The sequence below is a fragment of the Tachypleus tridentatus genome, chromosome 10, assembly GCF_004210375.1.
Source record: "Tachypleus tridentatus isolate NWPU-2018 chromosome 10, ASM421037v1, whole genome shotgun sequence".
Classification (NCBI taxonomy): domain Eukaryota; kingdom Metazoa; phylum Arthropoda; class Merostomata; order Xiphosura; family Limulidae; genus Tachypleus; species Tachypleus tridentatus.
Window position 1 is genome coordinate 72,183,817 of NC_134834.1, and position 18,527 is coordinate 72,202,343.

General features: G+C 31.9%; 1 protein-coding gene across 1 annotated transcript; it reads left to right on the forward strand.

Annotated features, from left to right (window-relative positions):
• The first annotated feature begins 4,095 nt into the window (after positions 1 to 4,095).
• On the forward strand, positions 4,096 to 14,879 carry LOC143228114 (uncharacterized). Its single transcript, XM_076459439.1, has 3 exons — positions 4,096 to 4,350; positions 11,896 to 12,027; positions 13,168 to 14,879. The coding sequence occupies exons 1-3, from the start codon at positions 4,284 to 4,286 to the stop codon at positions 13,401 to 13,403; spliced, it is 435 nt and encodes a 144-aa protein (XP_076315554.1). The 5' UTR covers positions 4,096 to 4,283; the 3' UTR covers positions 13,404 to 14,879.
• Positions 14,880 to 18,527: the final 3,648 nt, after the last annotated feature.

Below are 18,527 nucleotides of genomic sequence, written 5' to 3' on the forward strand. Positions count from 1 at the left end.
ATGGTCAATCCCACTATTCGTTCATAAAAAAGTAGCCCAAGAGGTGGCCGTGGGTGGTGATGACTAGCTACCTTCCCTCTAGTCTTACACTGCTAAATTAGGGACGGCTAGCACAGATAGCCCTCGAGTAGCTTTGCGCGAAATTCAAAACAAACAAGCTATCTAGATTGGAAACTGGAACTATGGGCTCATTAAACCAGTTTTATAAGATAGATTAATTAGAGCTATATAATATCATAAATCAGTTTGCAAGAATACTAAAATCTTTAATGATTAAAATACATTGAATACACCGTCGTTACTAACGATATTTTTCATCGTTAATGTAGTTTTTCATATGCAAAATACTACTTTGTATTGTACATTCGCTACTAACGGTATTTTCACTAATAATCCAATTATTTATTACTCAAAATAAAGTTTTGTTTTCAATCAAATAGTGCCGATGTTTTTATTGGAGTATGATCCATCTATGTTTCTTTTCTTTTTTTAATTAAGCACAAAATTACACAATGGGATATCTGTGCTATACCCACCACGGGTATCGAAACGCGGTTTTTAGTCCGCAGACATACCGCTGAGCCACTGGGGCACTATAGGCTTCTACAACTATTTTGTTAAAACTATTCTATGCGGTTATTATTATTAGTATTTATACACCTACTTGTTCTACAAAATTCTCACTTTCACTAGTGATGTGCAAAATCGAATCAACACGTAAATGATGAACAGCCGTTATCTAACGTTAATCCATCGGTTTCACTTAAGAAGTCCATGACACGTTAATTAGGGAATATACGCTTTCAGTTGTCAAACAGTTTAACGCTAATTTAATAGTGAAAGTTATCAACATTGTGAGTTTATACTATATTTCATTCATATCGTGTGTTAGCCGTTTTGGTTAAACAAACAATCACCGAGGTAGTTTGAAAACAGCCAAGTTATTGGAAGTGGTTATTTGTTAACGTCATATATTTGGAAACTGTTGTAAGAACACAACCACAAAGTCAAATAAAATGTTTCTATCGCGCAGCCATGTTTACTCAAGTAAACATTGTAATTATTTATTAGATTTGTTTTAAAGGTTAACATAAAACTTAAAATTAAGAATATCGAAACACATTGTTTACTGTATGCACGTCTTCTTGCACAGAAGGCCACATCAAGCAAACATAATTATTATCGAAAACGTAAGTTTATATCGTAGCAAATAGCCCATCATGTAGATTTTTTGATTAACTAAACAAATGAAAAAAACCCACAACACTAAATGTCTTATTCAATCACTTAAGCATGGTTAAGGCTCTGAGATTGTGTAGTCACAATTTACTTAAACTGTTTCGGGGCTGTGTTCTCACAGAAAGGCAAAATGAAAGTATACTTTTACTTAAACTTTATTATAGACCAGATTAACCCATTGATGAATATTGGTTTGTCCAGGAAGACATTACACCAAATCATCTTGCTGAAAATGTCAAAGATCAGTTCAAAGAACATGAACAAGAATTTATACTTTTAATTTGGTCAACAAAGTCAACAGATTTGACTGTCATCAAGCCTCAATGTTCACTTTTTGAAACTAGATTTCGAAACAGATTTCAACTATCAACGTAATTTCAAGAATAACAAGCTGTTTTCGACAAATGTTCAGAAATAACATTGTCTGATGCACAACATTTTGTTTCATTAGTTTCAGTTGGTGTTAACGAAGTGCTGTATTTTCGTGGAGGACCAACACCATATTAATAAATAAAACGTGGAAGCGTTTTCAGTATTAGCCATTGAAAGTCTTTTTTTACGACAAACCTCAAACTAAAGGTTACCATCACACGTTGTAAACACCTAAAACAAAAGGAAGTTTATAATCTTACCAATGCTCAGTGCTTAACGGATTACTGCCATGGTTACTATTTTCATACTATAAAATTACATGGACACGAAAGTGTTCCTTAAATATTGTAAAATGTCGTCTATATACTTTTATAGTACAGTGATTAAATATACTTCAGGCGTTTTAAAAACCATCGTAATTTTGCGAAAACAAAGAAAACAGATTAGATAAAAAAGAGCCAGTCAGAGCCCATAGATATACACTCAATCATATTCTTTGCAAGTGAAATTTATTATCTTCAAAGGCTCAGATACGAAGTATATAACTAATTTGAATTTTCATTGAAAGTTACTTTGTATCTTGAACAAAGAGATTTTATTGTACGAAGAGTTAACATTAAAACACGTTAGACATCATTTACTATTAATAAATAATTCACAAAAACACTTACAATCTGCAACACAATTATATGTTTTGGAATTAAACACCTCTTTATGTCTCTCTGGTCTCCGTTTATAATAACTATGATGACTCATAACATCTCTTTATAAAATTGGCCTCGGCATGGCCTGGTGGTTAAGGCGCTCGACTATTCACCTAAAGGTCACAGGTTCGTATCCCCGTTACACCAAACATGCTCGCTCTTTCAATCGTAGGGGCGTTATAATGTGATGGTAAATCCCAATATCTATTGGTGAAAGAGTAATCCAAGAGTTGGTGGTGGGTGATCATGACTAGCTGTCTTCCCTCTTGTCTCACACTACTAAATTAAGAATGGCTAGCGCAGATAGCGCTTGTGTAGTTTTGCACAAAATTCAAAACAAACAAACAAATATTTAAGAAACTTCATTTTTTTATGCATAAATTTTCAAATGTTGCGCTCCCTTCTTCCTGTCGTTTAACTGTTAACTTGAGAGCTAATAGCGTTAAAATCTCCTAGTTGTCGAGTGTTTTCCATTCTTATAGAAGCAGTATTATCGACTCTACTTTCTGCGAGCTATTGAGTGTTTTTTGGTATTGTACTACAGTTCTTATTGACTCAACTTTCTGTGAGTTATTGAGTGTTTGTTGTTATTATATAGTCAGTATTACTGACCCACTTTCTTCAGTTATTCAGTGTTTGCTGTTATGATACAGTCAGTATTATCAACTCTACTGTCTGACAGTTATCGAGTGTTTTTTGTCCCTGTAGAAACAGTATTCCCTGGTATACAAATTTCAGTTATCTGGAATATACAGTTAACGTGTGTTCTCTCTATTTACAGGGATACTACCCCTTATACCCTGTCCACTGTCGGTTAGCGGAGTTGTACAACAAAGTCGATATTTCTGATATTATGGTTTTTGAATGCTGGTCAGCCATGAGTTTTGTTTTTTTCATATATTTTGTATGTGACATTTACTGATCTTATAAACATCACCCCTAAGTTCTTCAGTCACCGATGTCAATAAACCAGCTTTTGTTAGTCCTTATGAGTGTTGAAAAAAAGAATTGTACATGTGCCTGTGAACATTACTAATACATAATGGGCCGTAATGAATCTCGCAAAAGAAGAAAAGCCAACTACAAAGAACACAAAAACTTTTAATTATAATTAAATTTAATTAAGAAGCTTATATATACATATATAATTATGTATTTATATACAGGAATTATTTCAGTATAAATTTTTTCAACAGTTTTGAACATCGTGAACACAAATTTTTGTAAAGCGTAATCTATCGGCAAATTGCGACAGAAAGACTGAAATACTTGAAGCTCACTTGGTACGCAATGCTACGTAACTTCAAGAGAGAATGAAGTTATTTAGATACATTGAGCCGTTTCCAATGACAATTAATCAGAATTTTTATTTGTATTACATTTTACTCTATAGAGTAAAACCATGTTTCCTCTCAAAGATGGACAAGATAGCGTCTTTAACTTCTGGAGTCATTTCTGAAAAAAAAAAAGAGTTATCAATTACGCATTAAATTAGGATTTTCATGGGGAACAAACAGTACTTTTAATTTTGTTATGCAACTTTCGATATATATGTATATATATATATATACGTACATATAATAGCAACATTAATACCCTAAAAAAAATACGTAAAAAGACCAAATTATAGACTTTTGTAAATTAAGATATTTCAGTAAAGTTTTATTTCACGACGACAGATGGAGATAATGTTGAATAGATAACCCCATTGATATAAATACAGGTTCTTTCTGACCAATAGGAATGATACAAACGAACATTTTGGTATTAGATGGGAAGAGGCTGTAAGTGTCCAAGGAGTGAAACCACATAATTTTATTCTTTGAAAGCTACTTTCTGTCGTTCTTAAATTTTATCAAGCAATACTTTACTTCTTAAGAGATTCACTAACCCTAAAAAAAAAAACTAGCTGTCATTTTCATCCTCACTAAACAGTTTTTGTTTTTTTATGAGACAACTGGGAGAGAAATGTACTGGAAATTGTCGAGGAAGATGGTGTTAATTATTCTGATGTGTCTTTTTAATCTTCAGAAAGGTATGTAGATAAACAGATAAATTTCCTAAATGAAAGAAACTGTAAGTTAGTTTTTTTTAAATGTTAGTTTTAAGAAGTGTTAAAAGCAATTTGTAAATTGCATATTGTTATTCAACGTTAACATTATCCTGTAACAAATATCTAGAAACGTTTAATAGCAAATTGTACGATTGTTTGATGTCACTCTGTAAAACTTATATAATGCTAAAATTAATAAAATAAAAAACACGAAATCTTGTTGTTATTTAAATTCATTACCTAGTACCGTAATCTAGCTGAAATAGAAGGCTTCTCCTAAAATACACTGTAGGCTCCTTCAGAACACTGTAATCGAATCATTTGGTAATACAGTTGTCTCCTTTAGGAGACTGTAGTCTGGTCATCTCAGGTGTCTCCTCCAAGACACTGTAGTCTGGTCATTCAGGTGTCTCCTTCAAGACACTATAGTCGGTTTTGATAAAAACTCCCACAACTTACAGAACAAATATGATACCCTGTAAGATATTTTATTCTTTGAAAGCTACTTTCTGTCGTTCTTAAATTTTATTCAGCAATACTTTACTTCTTAAGATATTCACTAACCCTAAAAAAAACTAGCTGTCGTTTTTATCCTTACTGAACAAATATCTAAAAAAATTTAATGGCAAATTTTACGATTGTTTGATGTCACTCTGTAAAACTTATATAACACTAAAATTATAATCATTATAATATAGTAAGTGATGGTGTTGTTATGTGTATAAAGAATTTCTCCAAGTTAAAGTGTAAACCAGTAGAGCTAATCCTCAACGAAATCCCTTCAAACTCCAAGCTCCCACTTTAATTTTACCACAGCAGTAATAACCAAGTAAGAAAGAGAAATTAAAACAATGTTTGCTTGTAATTGAATTTGCTATACAAGTTATTAAATCTATGGGCGTAGATACAATGCCCGCACAAATAAAAAAGAAGGTTAATTCCAAACTTACAGAAACAATCTGTAATTAAAATGAATGTCAAAAACTTGGGGGATTCTCTAATTTCGATGAAATACAATACTTAATTCGAAACAGAATCTATGTAAACAAACTGTGTGAATCTATGTAAAATAATGTTTACAATTCAACGGAAGCCTGCGGAAAATCTATGTAAAATAGGCTGAAAATTGTATACAAATTTTCGGGTTTCAACTCTGTCATAAATATGGAAATAAACTCGTTAGTTTCTGACATAAAAATGCAGATCAGCCAGCCAACAGGCAGTGCAGATCATGGGCGAGTTCACCTGCAGCTACTACCTCATTCGTCAACAACAATATCTTGACATGCTTATTATAAGAAATAACTCATCTAATCTCCATTTGAATCAATTAGCCTCTAGGGAGGCTGAAGTTAGAAACTTGCATAAATAATGATATATTCTAGCCGGGAAACTATAGTAAATTACAACATTTTATGAACTTGACTCTTAAACTAAAAGTTATGAAAAACATGTATTACAGTTCTTTACAATACCAAAAGATGAGGCTAGAACCACTAGGTATTATCAATACAATCAGGAGAAGACATTGCTCCTGCTTTACAAAAGATCACATGGTAAGGATGTTTTCAAAGAGCAGTACCAAGTGCCAAGTAATTTTAAGAATGATATAAAAATAAGAGTAATTTAAACCTATAGCAACTTTACAACTTTTGTTGACCATATGCTGCGTGTAAACTTGGACATATTGTAAACAAAGCATAATATAATACAAATACAATAAAATTACCTTAGTCTAATTATTAATTAGTTACTATTTTTTTATTCCTGCTTTGGCTGTTGATCTTATTCTGTATTCCTACTAAAAAACTGTGCTAACCGCATATTTGATTCTGGAAATTTTAATTGAGGGGTTGGTTCGCTTTACATTTGTTCAAAAACTATCCAGCTGGGGCTTATGTCAAGTAAATACATGCGTGTTGATTTCTGCTGACTTATATAATAAGTTTGTTGAGTCTATTACTACCTAAGTGAACGTGAAGGACTACTATTTATTATGTAATTGTTATCCCATTCTTTTCGTATTATTCCATTTTAATGCATGGCTTTTCCTGGTACAATAGGATGTATCGATATTGCGGAGTCTTGTATCTCCGCTATGATTCCGATTTCTTCTTCATTGTATGGGTGTTCGTATTCACAAGGTACGTTGTGAGTCATGTATTTGCTCTCCATTAGGTGTTTAGTGTGTACTGTTTGCCATCATATATGTTTTTGGACATTGTTGCAACTTTGCGTTGTTTACGTATCCTTTCACAGAGAAACGTTCGACATAGAAGATTATTTACGTCTGTACATAATTTCTTTCCTGCTCATCCTTTTTTCTTTCTTTACCGAGTATTCATGTATTTATTGTCAAGAACGTTTCTGGTTTAATATTATGTGAATTCATTATCATAATAAGGTTTCAATGTATGACTGTAATACATTGTATAACAAAACGCACTATTGTCTAAGCTTTGATCTTTCTCTTCTTTCGAAAATTGTATGTATCTTTTATTACGATTCTGAAGTTTTTATTTTTTATTAAGGTGTTATTGTGAATATGATTTAATAACCCTTTCCAGTTGAATGTTTATTAAAAGTGACATTGTGATCTGTCAAACGTCGTGCCACTGTTTTTAACAAATTGTGTCCTTTTAAAACTGGTAAAAAAAGTGTAAAAATATATCTTCTGCTATTTATTGACTTCAGTCAAAATGGAAGAACCACAAAGAATGTAACCTAATTAACTCTTGCAAACGATGTCATATCTAATGGATATCTCGATGAGTTAAAGATGTTACTGTCAGGAGTATGTCAAAAAAGGTATTTTTGTGAACAGGTTTGTCCAATACATGTAATTACTCAGACATTCCTGAGGATGACTCATTGATACGTTGAAACATGTAGAGTGTATGAGACTATTTTCTAGTCTTATCGGGTTTATACTTATTTTAATCCTGTATAGTGAGTTATTGGTATTTTATTGTAATTTTGAGGCTGTAACTCTCTTATTTTTAGAACTGTGTATTAAATAATTGTCGTTTTCGAAAAGATGTGAATTTTGTTTAATTGTTTGAAGTTGGTCTTTGATAGTAAAATTTCATTTTATACTTCAAGTAAAATATTAATGCTTAAGATACCAAATAAGTAAAACAATTGTTTACATTCTTTGTAGCAATATTTTAAAAGTTTTAAACGTTTTCTTTGCCCTACGTTGCTCTCCAGTGGTCAAAGGTACGTCGGAAGACTTACAACACTAAAATCCTAGGTTTGATACTTGTGCTGTGTATAGCACAGACATGCTTTAAACTTAATGACAAACAAACAAAACTGTACTAAGCTTGCTTCTCTTATTTCAGTTTTGACATTGAATTCCTGTACACTTTGGATGAAACATTACGGTTAAATGTGGAACTAATTTGTTTGTAATAATTCAAATCAGTTGTGCATTTAAGAATCTGTATTTTAAGAATTAATTACTTTTTTACGAGGGAGTTCATTTTGTTATATAACTGTACGTTTATGTTAACCAGTAGACCACGGCTATACCTTAATGACCTTAATAATGTCCGCCGTTTGTGGGGTTATTAGCAGACTGGTTGGCAGGAAGTAATTAATAATAATGGAACATACATTGTTGATTAAATAACATTAAAAGCGTTTGAAATTCTTTCTCTTTTTCTGAGCCTAAAATCGAGCATCACTTAAGGGTGACCTGATATTAGCACTAACAAGTGCACTTCTCTTTCTTGTAATTATTCAACACTTGATGTATTAGCACCAACAAGTGCACTTCTCTTTCTTGTAATTATTCAACAGTTGATGTATTAGCACAAACAACTGTATTTCTCTTTCCTCTATTTATTCAGTTTGAATGCGTTAATTCTACGACTGATCCTAGAATGGTATTGCACTTTCTCCTAAAATAACTTAATGATCTAAGGAGGTGTTCAGAGTTTGTTCAACACCCTTTAAAGGAAAGGTCTGATATTATTTTCCGATGTACGTTTTTCTGTAAGATATGAATAAATATAATTTTAACCACTTAAAGGTGTTTTTAAATAAAGTCAGTTTAAGCCTTTTTAAATTAAACAAATGTTTTAATTAAACAACTGAGATAATTAATAATGAAAGTTCTTATAAGTCTAATTGTATATATACTTTAAAGGCTTATGTTCATTAATACTATTCCAAGGTGGAAATAAATACTATTTTTGTTAACCAGAAGATGACCTAAGACGGTCGAAATGTTGTTCTCCACTTTATTTTAATTACAGTTTTAATACCCATACCAACTGTCTTGAGAATACACAGATACTGCATGCATTATTTTCGTTCAGTTTCTTCCTGATTGAAAGGCTTCTAACTCTTTACGAGCGGAAAATACAACAAAGAAATTCATTGATGAAAATATGAATTTTATAAAATTATTAGTTATGATTTACAATTAATATAAATAAGGGGCTTCCTCACCCCCAATGGCTTAGTTTATAATGCTAAAACCGGGCTTCGGTACCTGTATTGAGACATTACACATTGGTCATTGTGTAATTTTGTGCTTAATATCAAATAAACAAATAAAATAAAAATGAGTGATAATTCTGATTTCATGTTATAGGTTTTTTAGCTGACATAAATTGTCACTAATAAAGAGAAACTGATAATACATTTCAATTCTAAAACGTACGTGGAAATGTTTAGGAAGGTTTTCTATAACAGAAAAATAAATATGACATTTTCCGTCAAGACTCTTTAACGAGTCTTGATTCATAATATAGTTTGAGAATATTTTCCCAGACTATAACGATTGCAAACGTTAAAATAATATTATTTGTACAACCTGAGAAGCTAAGTAATCGAAATAAACATAATCTGTCTGTGATCCATATCTGATAGAGAGTAGACAAGATGTTCATCAGCACTGCAGTGTTAGTCTACCATCCACGATTATCAGTTTATGGGAATCTTTCTGTAGTGTTTAGAAATACAGATTCAATTAGCGCCAATATTGTAACTTACATTTAAGACATGTTATATACTGATTAGTTACAGATGAGTCTCGTTAGATAAAGATTAACATATGAAACGTATGTTCAGTTCCACACTTGTTTATTAGATAGTCTCTAACACAACTGTTAATCCCTAAACTAGAGAGCTATAAATAAACGTTGCAACAGAATAGTTTTCAAAACATTTCTTTTTTAGAACTGAAACAATACATTTCTCCTTTCTCAGGATTTTCCACTTGATACCACAAAAGCAAACACCCGTATGAAGTTTTGATTTCACAATTACAATTAACGACTTAAATATATTATTGTAATAATAATAAATTACTGGAGGCATTTGAATGTTGTTTCCAATTTTGTTTCTACTGAAAACATGACTGTTACTGATTGGAATCAAAACGTATTAACAAAATACTCCTAGTTATACACGAACGCAATTTGGAAAATGAAAAATATCCAAAGTTAAAAAAACTAACTTTAATCCTCTTACAGCGCTTGTAAAACGTCATGAAGTGACGTTAAAAATAAGATACCGAATCATTCTTATGGATGAATAATATCAAACTGAGAATTTTTAGCAATGTTTGTAATAGTTTGTTGTTGTTTTTTTGGGGGAAATCTCGAACTTCATGTTTAAAAAGTAGGAAAAGCCTAAGATAACTTTTCCTTCTCTTCCCTACTTTATGTTAGTACCTCTCTCGTTGTGTTTAAAAAGTAGGAAAAGCCTAAGATAACTTTTCCTTCTCTTCCCTACTTTATGTTAGTACCTCTCTCGTTGTGTTTAAAAAGTAGGAAAAGCCTAAGATAACTTTTCCTTCTCTTCCCTACTTTATGTTAGTACCTCTCTCGTTGTGTTTAAAAGTAGGAAAAGCCTAAGATAACTTTTCCTTCTCTTCCCTACTTTATGTTAGTACCTCTCTCGTTGTGTTTAAAAGTAGGAAAAGCCTAAGATAACTTTTCCTTCTCTTCCCTACTTTATGTTAGTACCTCTCTCGTTGTGTTTAAAAAGTAGGAAAAGCCTAAGATAACTTTTCCTTCTCTTCCCTACTTTATGTTAGTACCTCTCTCGTTGTGTTTAAAAAGTAGGAAAAGCCTAAGATAACTTTTCCTTCTCTTCCCTACTTTATGTTAGTACCTCTCTCGTTGGAGTTCTTTAAACTCGTCTTTTTGTTTTAGAATCTTCAAGCTTTAAATAGTTGAAACATAAAGCGAAATATTACACAGTTATTCTTTATAGATAATTATGTTTTTAGTTTTTATATCAGTGCAGTTTGATTAAAGTGATATTTGCACTGTGATTTAATACAGTTATTGGCATCACTGATAATATATTGATGCAGTAAAGTTTTCAGGCTGGGTTCAATCCCAAAAGTATAGAGTTATAAAGCTTCTGTTAATCGTGGTTTGGGTATTACTTAAAGGTGTGAATTAATACACTTCTCAACCATGCCCAGTATTCCATGCCTTTCATATCCATCGAGACTAAAATCCTGCAGCTTAAAGGTCGAGAGGAACAATAATCATCCGAAGAGTAAAGACTCACAATGTGTAAATCATGAGATATGTATCTATCTATGTATATGTATAGCACTACATAATTATTTCTTTCAACTTTAATCGTGTCTTTGGAAGCTCGAGAAGTACTTAAAACATGTATTTATGATTATTGTATAGCAAAAATTACCTTGTTTCATAGAAAACGCAAGGAATCTTTCCAATCCCGTGTCTATAAATGTTGTACAACACTTATTTCGTAAGTCAGAGAGCTCCAAAACTTTGTAAACAGATATAAAGTATAAACGCTGCAAGTGCTGAAGCGCTTACTCTATACAAGTGATAAAAATCTATGTTCTATTGTTTTGTTTAGCAAGTGAAACCTAAATATCTTGTTTTATTGATTCCTGATGGCATGTGGTTTCTGAATTATAGTTTTTTTCCATTTTTATTTTGGTGTAAAGATTGAAACTAGAGAATATTTTTAGGTCAAAGATATCTGTAAGTAAATTTATTCCAAAACGTGTACGGACCTGTTCCTTCTCAGTAAATATTTGTAACATCAAATATAAAGTTAAAAATTAATGTATGATTAATATTGTCATTCTTTTAAATTATTTTGATTACTTATTGCGTTAATTTGTTGATTTATTACATTTTAAGTTATATCGATCAATAAGCCATTACTTATGACGACCTAATTTATTTTTATTATTTATGACAATGAAATTCATTTTGATTACTTATGACAGTTTTTATAATTTTGGAGACATAAAATAGCTTATGCTATTTTGACAACTTTTAACCGTTTGTACCATTTTGACCACTTATGACAGTTTGTGTTTTTTGACAATTTATGATAATTTCTATTACTATGAAGACTTATGGCACTTTAGGTTAATTTTGATGAATATGAATAAAATCTCTAAAGGTTGAATCATCTGAAGAAAACTATAAACAGTCAAAACGGTTATTGTTTTAGATCCAGGTATAAAACCATAATTAATATACATGATTATTTTTAAACAATTATTTTCAGTGACTGGTATAATGTGTGTGCAGTGCTTATCAGGTCAAGGGGAAGCCTGCATTAGCAAACCTCCCCCTCCAAAAACTTGCCATGGAAGAGACATGTCTAACTGTATTGTGATTGAGCAACGAACACCTAGTGGTAAGTTCACTAAGTTATTGTGCTAGTGATGATAAAATAAAATGAAAAGGAGGCTCAAACGAAAAACTGTTTAGAAAACAACACTAAGTGGCAAAAGAGAGGTAATACTGACTAAACTCTATTCTAACTAACACATAAAATCTAATGGAATCTCTCTCAATACATCAGTTTTTCTCTATCCACTCAAAATATTGAATTTTAATACTTGTGGCAACTTTATTACAATAATAAATTATTTATTTTCTAAGCTTTTAAGCACGTGACTAAAATACGGAGCCCTGGTTATCCGTCATGACAGTCGTGTATAAATGTATTCTCAAGACGGCTGGTATGAATATTAGAACTTAATTAAAATAAAGTACAGAACAATATTTCGACCTTCTTCGATTATCTTCAGGTTAACAACTCGTGAATTACAACTGTTAACCTGAAGATGGCCTGAGAAGTCGAAACGTTGTTCCGTACTTTATTTTAATTAAAGTTCTAATACCCATACCAGGCATCTTGAGGTACAGTTTTGCTTCAAGAGGGTTTCTCGTCATCACGAAGTCTTGTATAACTTCCTACATGTTGTTTTCTCCTTTATGTTATGAAGTTTGCAGGCAAGGTTTCCACTCTCTCTGCACATAAAGATTTATACAATACAAATTAATTACTTAGCGATAACAATGTGCATTCCTCTAATTGTTTTTGGTTTTTGTAAACGTTACTAATGCTAGAAGAAAATTTTAATACCATGTTTATAACCGATGATTGTGACATGCTAAAGTTATACTTTTTTCAAGCAAGACCTAAAAGTCAGGAAGAGGAATAGTCAACTATTCGAAGGCGCGTGTGTTTTGGGTCTAGTTTAAATATTAGTTCATGTGGATATAATTCCTAACATATATGGCAGGTAAAACCTTGATTATTTTGGTAATTCATTTTATTATTTTTGTTTATAAAATACAATATAGATATAACCTTTTCTAAAATTAAGTGCGAAAAAACAGTTTTAATTTTCTCTTCTTATCACATTTATGAATTTTTGTTTTATATTTTCATTAGATACAGCAATTTTTTATCCACTTGATAGAGAATTCGTGGTACACTCATACAATGAAATTTTTCACTACATGTAAATCTCTTGTTTTTTAAAAGGAGATCTCCTACGCCTCATAAGAACTTGTGGTCCAGGAGACATCATCAGTGACGAATGTGATAATGGAATCTCTGAAGAAGGCCAAACGATACTCGTGTGTCATCGGACTTGTGACACGGATGGCTGCAACCGTGGGCGGCCAGCTGTTAATATAAACAGTCTACTACTATTCGTTCTCTCTCCCTATGTTCCGTATCTGTTTAACTTATTTTTGAGAGGTTTCAAATTGATATGATTTTAATTATTTCTGATCAATAACGCTCCTAAACAACAATTCAACTTTATCGGCATCATGATAAAAAACAACAAAATATTGAAGACAGACGTATACTGGAAGAGTGATACGCTTTTATTTTCATAAATAACACCGTACATACATATATTTTGAAAGTTTTAGCTATTTTCCTACATTCTAGTCAACAGTTTCACACAAAAAGGCATTTTTATGGATATTCTACAGTTGTTGTTAAAATACACGTTATTGCTCAAAACCATCTTTATTTTGTGCAATAAACAGAAACTGTTTATTATTGACTGCAGCATAAAACACATTATTTAATAAGTGTTCTTCAAACTCACGTGTGAATGGCATATTTTGAAAACTTCATTTTACAAATATCAAAACCGAACAAATCACAAAAGAAATTTATATTATTTTCATATTTGGCAACTAAACTAACAATAATTATCCATTGTCGATATTCAATTAATACTGTTTTCGCAGACACATACGACATTTTATGAGATTAGCTGTGAGCAGATAAAACTGCACGTATACAACTTTGTAAATTAACTACTATCTCAACTTACGAATCTTGCTGTTTAAATCCTATAATACAAATTAATCCTGTAAACGATAAATAATTCGATCATTGGTACAGCAAATTCGTTACATGGTTACTTTCATATATTTGTTTTAATAAATCTTTACCAACTGTCGTTCATCTTATCTGAATATAACTCCCAACACGCTAAAGTTATCAGAGCTGTGACATGTATGAAAACACAAATACCTGTTCTCAAGTTCAGTTTAATCTAATCATACAAAGGTAAACTAGTTATGGAAATACTACAGATGTCAGGTAGACCTCAATGGCACTGAGCTGGTAAGTTCGGTGAAATACTCCTGGTAATGAAACAGTGTTAATGTTTTCCAAATTAAACTAAGCTTGTGAAAAACCTCTTTCCAATATGTTGCTTTGTTCATTGCATGTGTTTGTGTGACGTGTGCTCAGCGACATTTCGTTCAGTTTCATTATAAAAATTTAATGGTAATAAATTTGTTTGTAATTAAGTACAAAGATACACTATGGGCTATCTTTGTTCTGCCCACCACGAGTATCGAAATCCGGATTTTAGCGATACAAGTCTGCAGGCATACGGCTGTGCTACTAGGGGGAGTTCATATTAAATGTTTGGACGTAAATCATATGGCTGCCCCTTTATGTGTTCAGAATAATATTAAAGAAACTTAAATAGTTATGTCTTGATCATATGGTTGCTTTTAATATGTCCAAAACAATATTATGGAAATTAAAATTTTAAGCTCTAATCATATGATTCCCTCTTTTGTTTGTTCAGAATCATATTAAGGAAACTGAAAATTGTGAGATTTAGTCATATGATTGTTTCTTTTGTGTTTCCAGGACAATATTAACGAAATTGAAATGTTTAAGCTTTAATCATACGGTTGCCTGTTTTATATGTTCAGTATCACATCATTAAATTGTTTAATATTATAAATAATTTAACAAGTTATCAAGCTTTAATCACAACTCTGTTTTTTTACGTATCAAGCATCATAGAAACAAAATATAGTTGTTCAAACTATTTACATGATTGTCTCTTTGTATGTTCAGAATCTATTAACGGAGTATAAATGTTCAAACTATAAAGGCCCGGCATGGCCAGGTGAGTTAAGGCGTTCAACTCGTAATCTGAGGGTCGCGGGTTCGAATCCCCGTCGCACCAAACATGCTCGCCCTTTCAGCCGAGGGGGCGTTATAATGTGACAGTCAATCCCACTATTCGTTGGTAAAAGAGTAGTTCAAGAGTTGGCGGTGGGTGGTGACGACTAGCTGCCTCCTTCTAGTCTTAGACCGCAAAATTAGAGACAGCTAGCGCAGATAGCCCTTGTGTAGCCTTGCGCGAAATTCAGAACAAACATACAAAAAATCAAACTATAGTCATGAAAGTATAACTTTTCTTAACTATAGGATAATATTAATGAATTAGATTGATTTGCCTTGAATTTTGTGCAAAGCTACACGAGAGCTATATGCTCTAGTCGTCCCTAATTTAGTAGTCATAGACTACTGGGGACGCAGCTTGTCAACACCATCCACCATTACTGTTTTTCCAACTAACTTTACAATATAACATTCCCACGCTTGAAAAGACGAGCATTTTCGATGTGACAGAAATTCGAACCAGACCTGCAGATTGCAAGTCGATTGCTAACCAGCATGCCATGCCAGGCCAGCAATAATGGTATTTATAACCCTTTATTTCCTTTGGAAAAACTTAATCGATGTACAAGCATAAAAATAGAATAATAAAACAAACGTTGATTTACAGATTTTATCTTATGGTTCACCAGCTCTGTCTGATAAACTGGGTGTTAATGCGGACTTAAACCTTAAAATTAAGGGTTTGATTCCTGCACGGGTACCTAGTAAATAGTCAGTAACAGTAAAACTTGGCGCTTAATAGCAAACAAACCGTTTAATTTTTTTTATATTCACACACATCACAAAATAAATATTTACGTATAAAGGTTATTTTTGCTTTTTCACTAACTAATACCCTGCGATTGTACAGAATATTTACGGGAGAAAATTTTGAATATCGGAATTCATTTTGCTTGCTTTCCGACCTGCCACACATGCGCACTGTAAACATTTATTTGCAGAAGTCTTTTGACGCCACTGAGGCAGGTAATTGAGTATAGGTTTTATTTAAAGTTTCGAAAAATAATTAAGCAGTAAAGACGTAACAAATAATTCAAATGGTTAAAATGGCACAGACATTTTTCAAAGTGTTATGTCTGAATACTGGAACATTGTTTTGTATTGACAAATACGTAGAATATAAGAGCATTTTAATCTTTCTTCCTCAGTTCTTTGTTACCTCATGCTTAAACCTACAATTTCAACTGGGACTCATATTCCAATTCACAACGTTTCAACTACAAGTCTCAAGCACTTGCTAAAAAGCCACACAGCCCCCAATCTTGGTAGTCCTACATTGTTGCAAGTTGGCGCAACTAACTTAGAGAGGATTGAAATTATAGTTTGATACCGACAGGCTTCTACAATAATGGTTCTATAAAAAACAGAGAACGTGTTTCTGGACCAGCATATACTTGATCAATATGTTTCAATATGACTATATTTAATTCAATTGACTTAAAACACTAATTCATTAGTTCTATATGTTTCATAACCAGTTATATGTAAGTTGTCCTGAAAAGGATGCTTCTTATAATTTATTAGTTATACATTTCCTGACTGATCGGTTATACTTAAACTGTCTTAAAGGGGCAAAATCATGTACTAATTAAAACTTAATTCTTGACACTTTAATTATAAATCAGTGATAATATAAATATTTTCAGCACTTAATTAATATACAAGACAAAACATTTAATTTTACATATGATACCTTCACAGTTTTATCTCATGTTTTACAGAAGTGGGTGGTCCTTTACATATAATAGTATAAAACAACATAACAAATAACATTTAGTTTGACTTTATGTTACAACTTGGCAAAACATTTAATTTTACATATGATATCTTTATAGTTTTATCTCATGTTTTACAGAAGTGGGTGGTCCTTTACATATAATAGTATAAAACAACATAACAAATAACATTTAGTTTGACTTTATGTTACAACTTGGCAAAACATTTAATTTTACATATGATATCTTTATAGTTTTATCTCATGTTTTACAGAAGTGGGTGGTCCTTTACATATAATAGTATAAAACAACATAACAAATAACATTTAGTTTGACTTTATGTTACAACTTGGCAAAACATTTAATTTTACATATGATATCTTTATAGTTTTATCTTACATGTAGTTTAGAAGAGTGGACGTTATTGTTACACGTATGATCAACGTTTATATTTACTTATTATTTGCCCCCCGCTGGTACAGCAGCAAGTCTACGAATTTACAACGCTAAAATCAGGGGTTTGATTCCCCTCGGTGAGCTCAGCAGATAGCCTGATGTAGCTTTGTTATAAGAAAACACACAAGCACCTATTATTTTATCCCCGTCACACCAAACATACTCATCTTTCAGGTGTGGGGGCGTTATAAAGTGACGGTTATTCACAAAAGTAACCCAAAAGTTGGCTGTGGGTGGTAATCACTAGCTTCTTTCCCTCCAGTCTTAAACTGCTAAATTAGGGACGGCTAGCACAGATAGATCTCGTGTAGCTTTGCGCGAAATTCAAAACGAGCATACTGTGACAGTATTATAATAATTCTGAATACGATTACATCTTTAATTTCTGCATTTAGTTATTTTAAAACTATTATTTTGCATATTTTAATATATGTACTAATATAATTTATTACAAATAAACATATTAAATGAATGACGTATTGTTTATCCATCTATTTTTAAAGAACATTCCCTTGAACTTAAAATTGTATAAACTTTGAGACTATTAGTGATTTATCACTGGCAAACACACCTCCAAACTTCCTTCCATACATAAATCTTCTGAAAGTATGGAATACATTTCTGAACTGTTCACACCTTCTTTCAGACAATGTCTTTCGGACTCTTATCATAACCAATAACACCATGTAACACAAATTTTGTTCCTGGATAGTATGTGTTATTTCTTAATTGCTGATGTTGTAAAAGTACAGAAAATGGTCATTATTCCCTTCAAACTTTGCTTTTGTGATCTGGATAATGAAATTTAGAAATTAACCTATTTTCTATGTAAAAACGGGCAAATTTATACATTTTCATTTACATAAGATCTGAATAAAACAACATATAAATCAAGATTTACATGTATTTATATTAAAGTTATACAAAAATGTTAAGAAGTGAGTAGTTTTTCGAGATTTGTGAGTATAATATAAATAACTTTCACGTATCAGCCCCCAAATATAGTCTCCCATTATGTTTTTGTTATACACTCCATCGTAGCTGCGTTCAAAATCCAGTATATCTTGGTGGAATCATTCGCCTTGCTTCTCTGAATATGCTCCCATGTTCTCCTTGAATTTACCAAGATAAACGACAAGGATATGAACTTTCAGAGACATCCTGCTGTCCATTTTGCCGCATTTCTTCACCAAAGCCTCAACCGGTTCCACATAATTT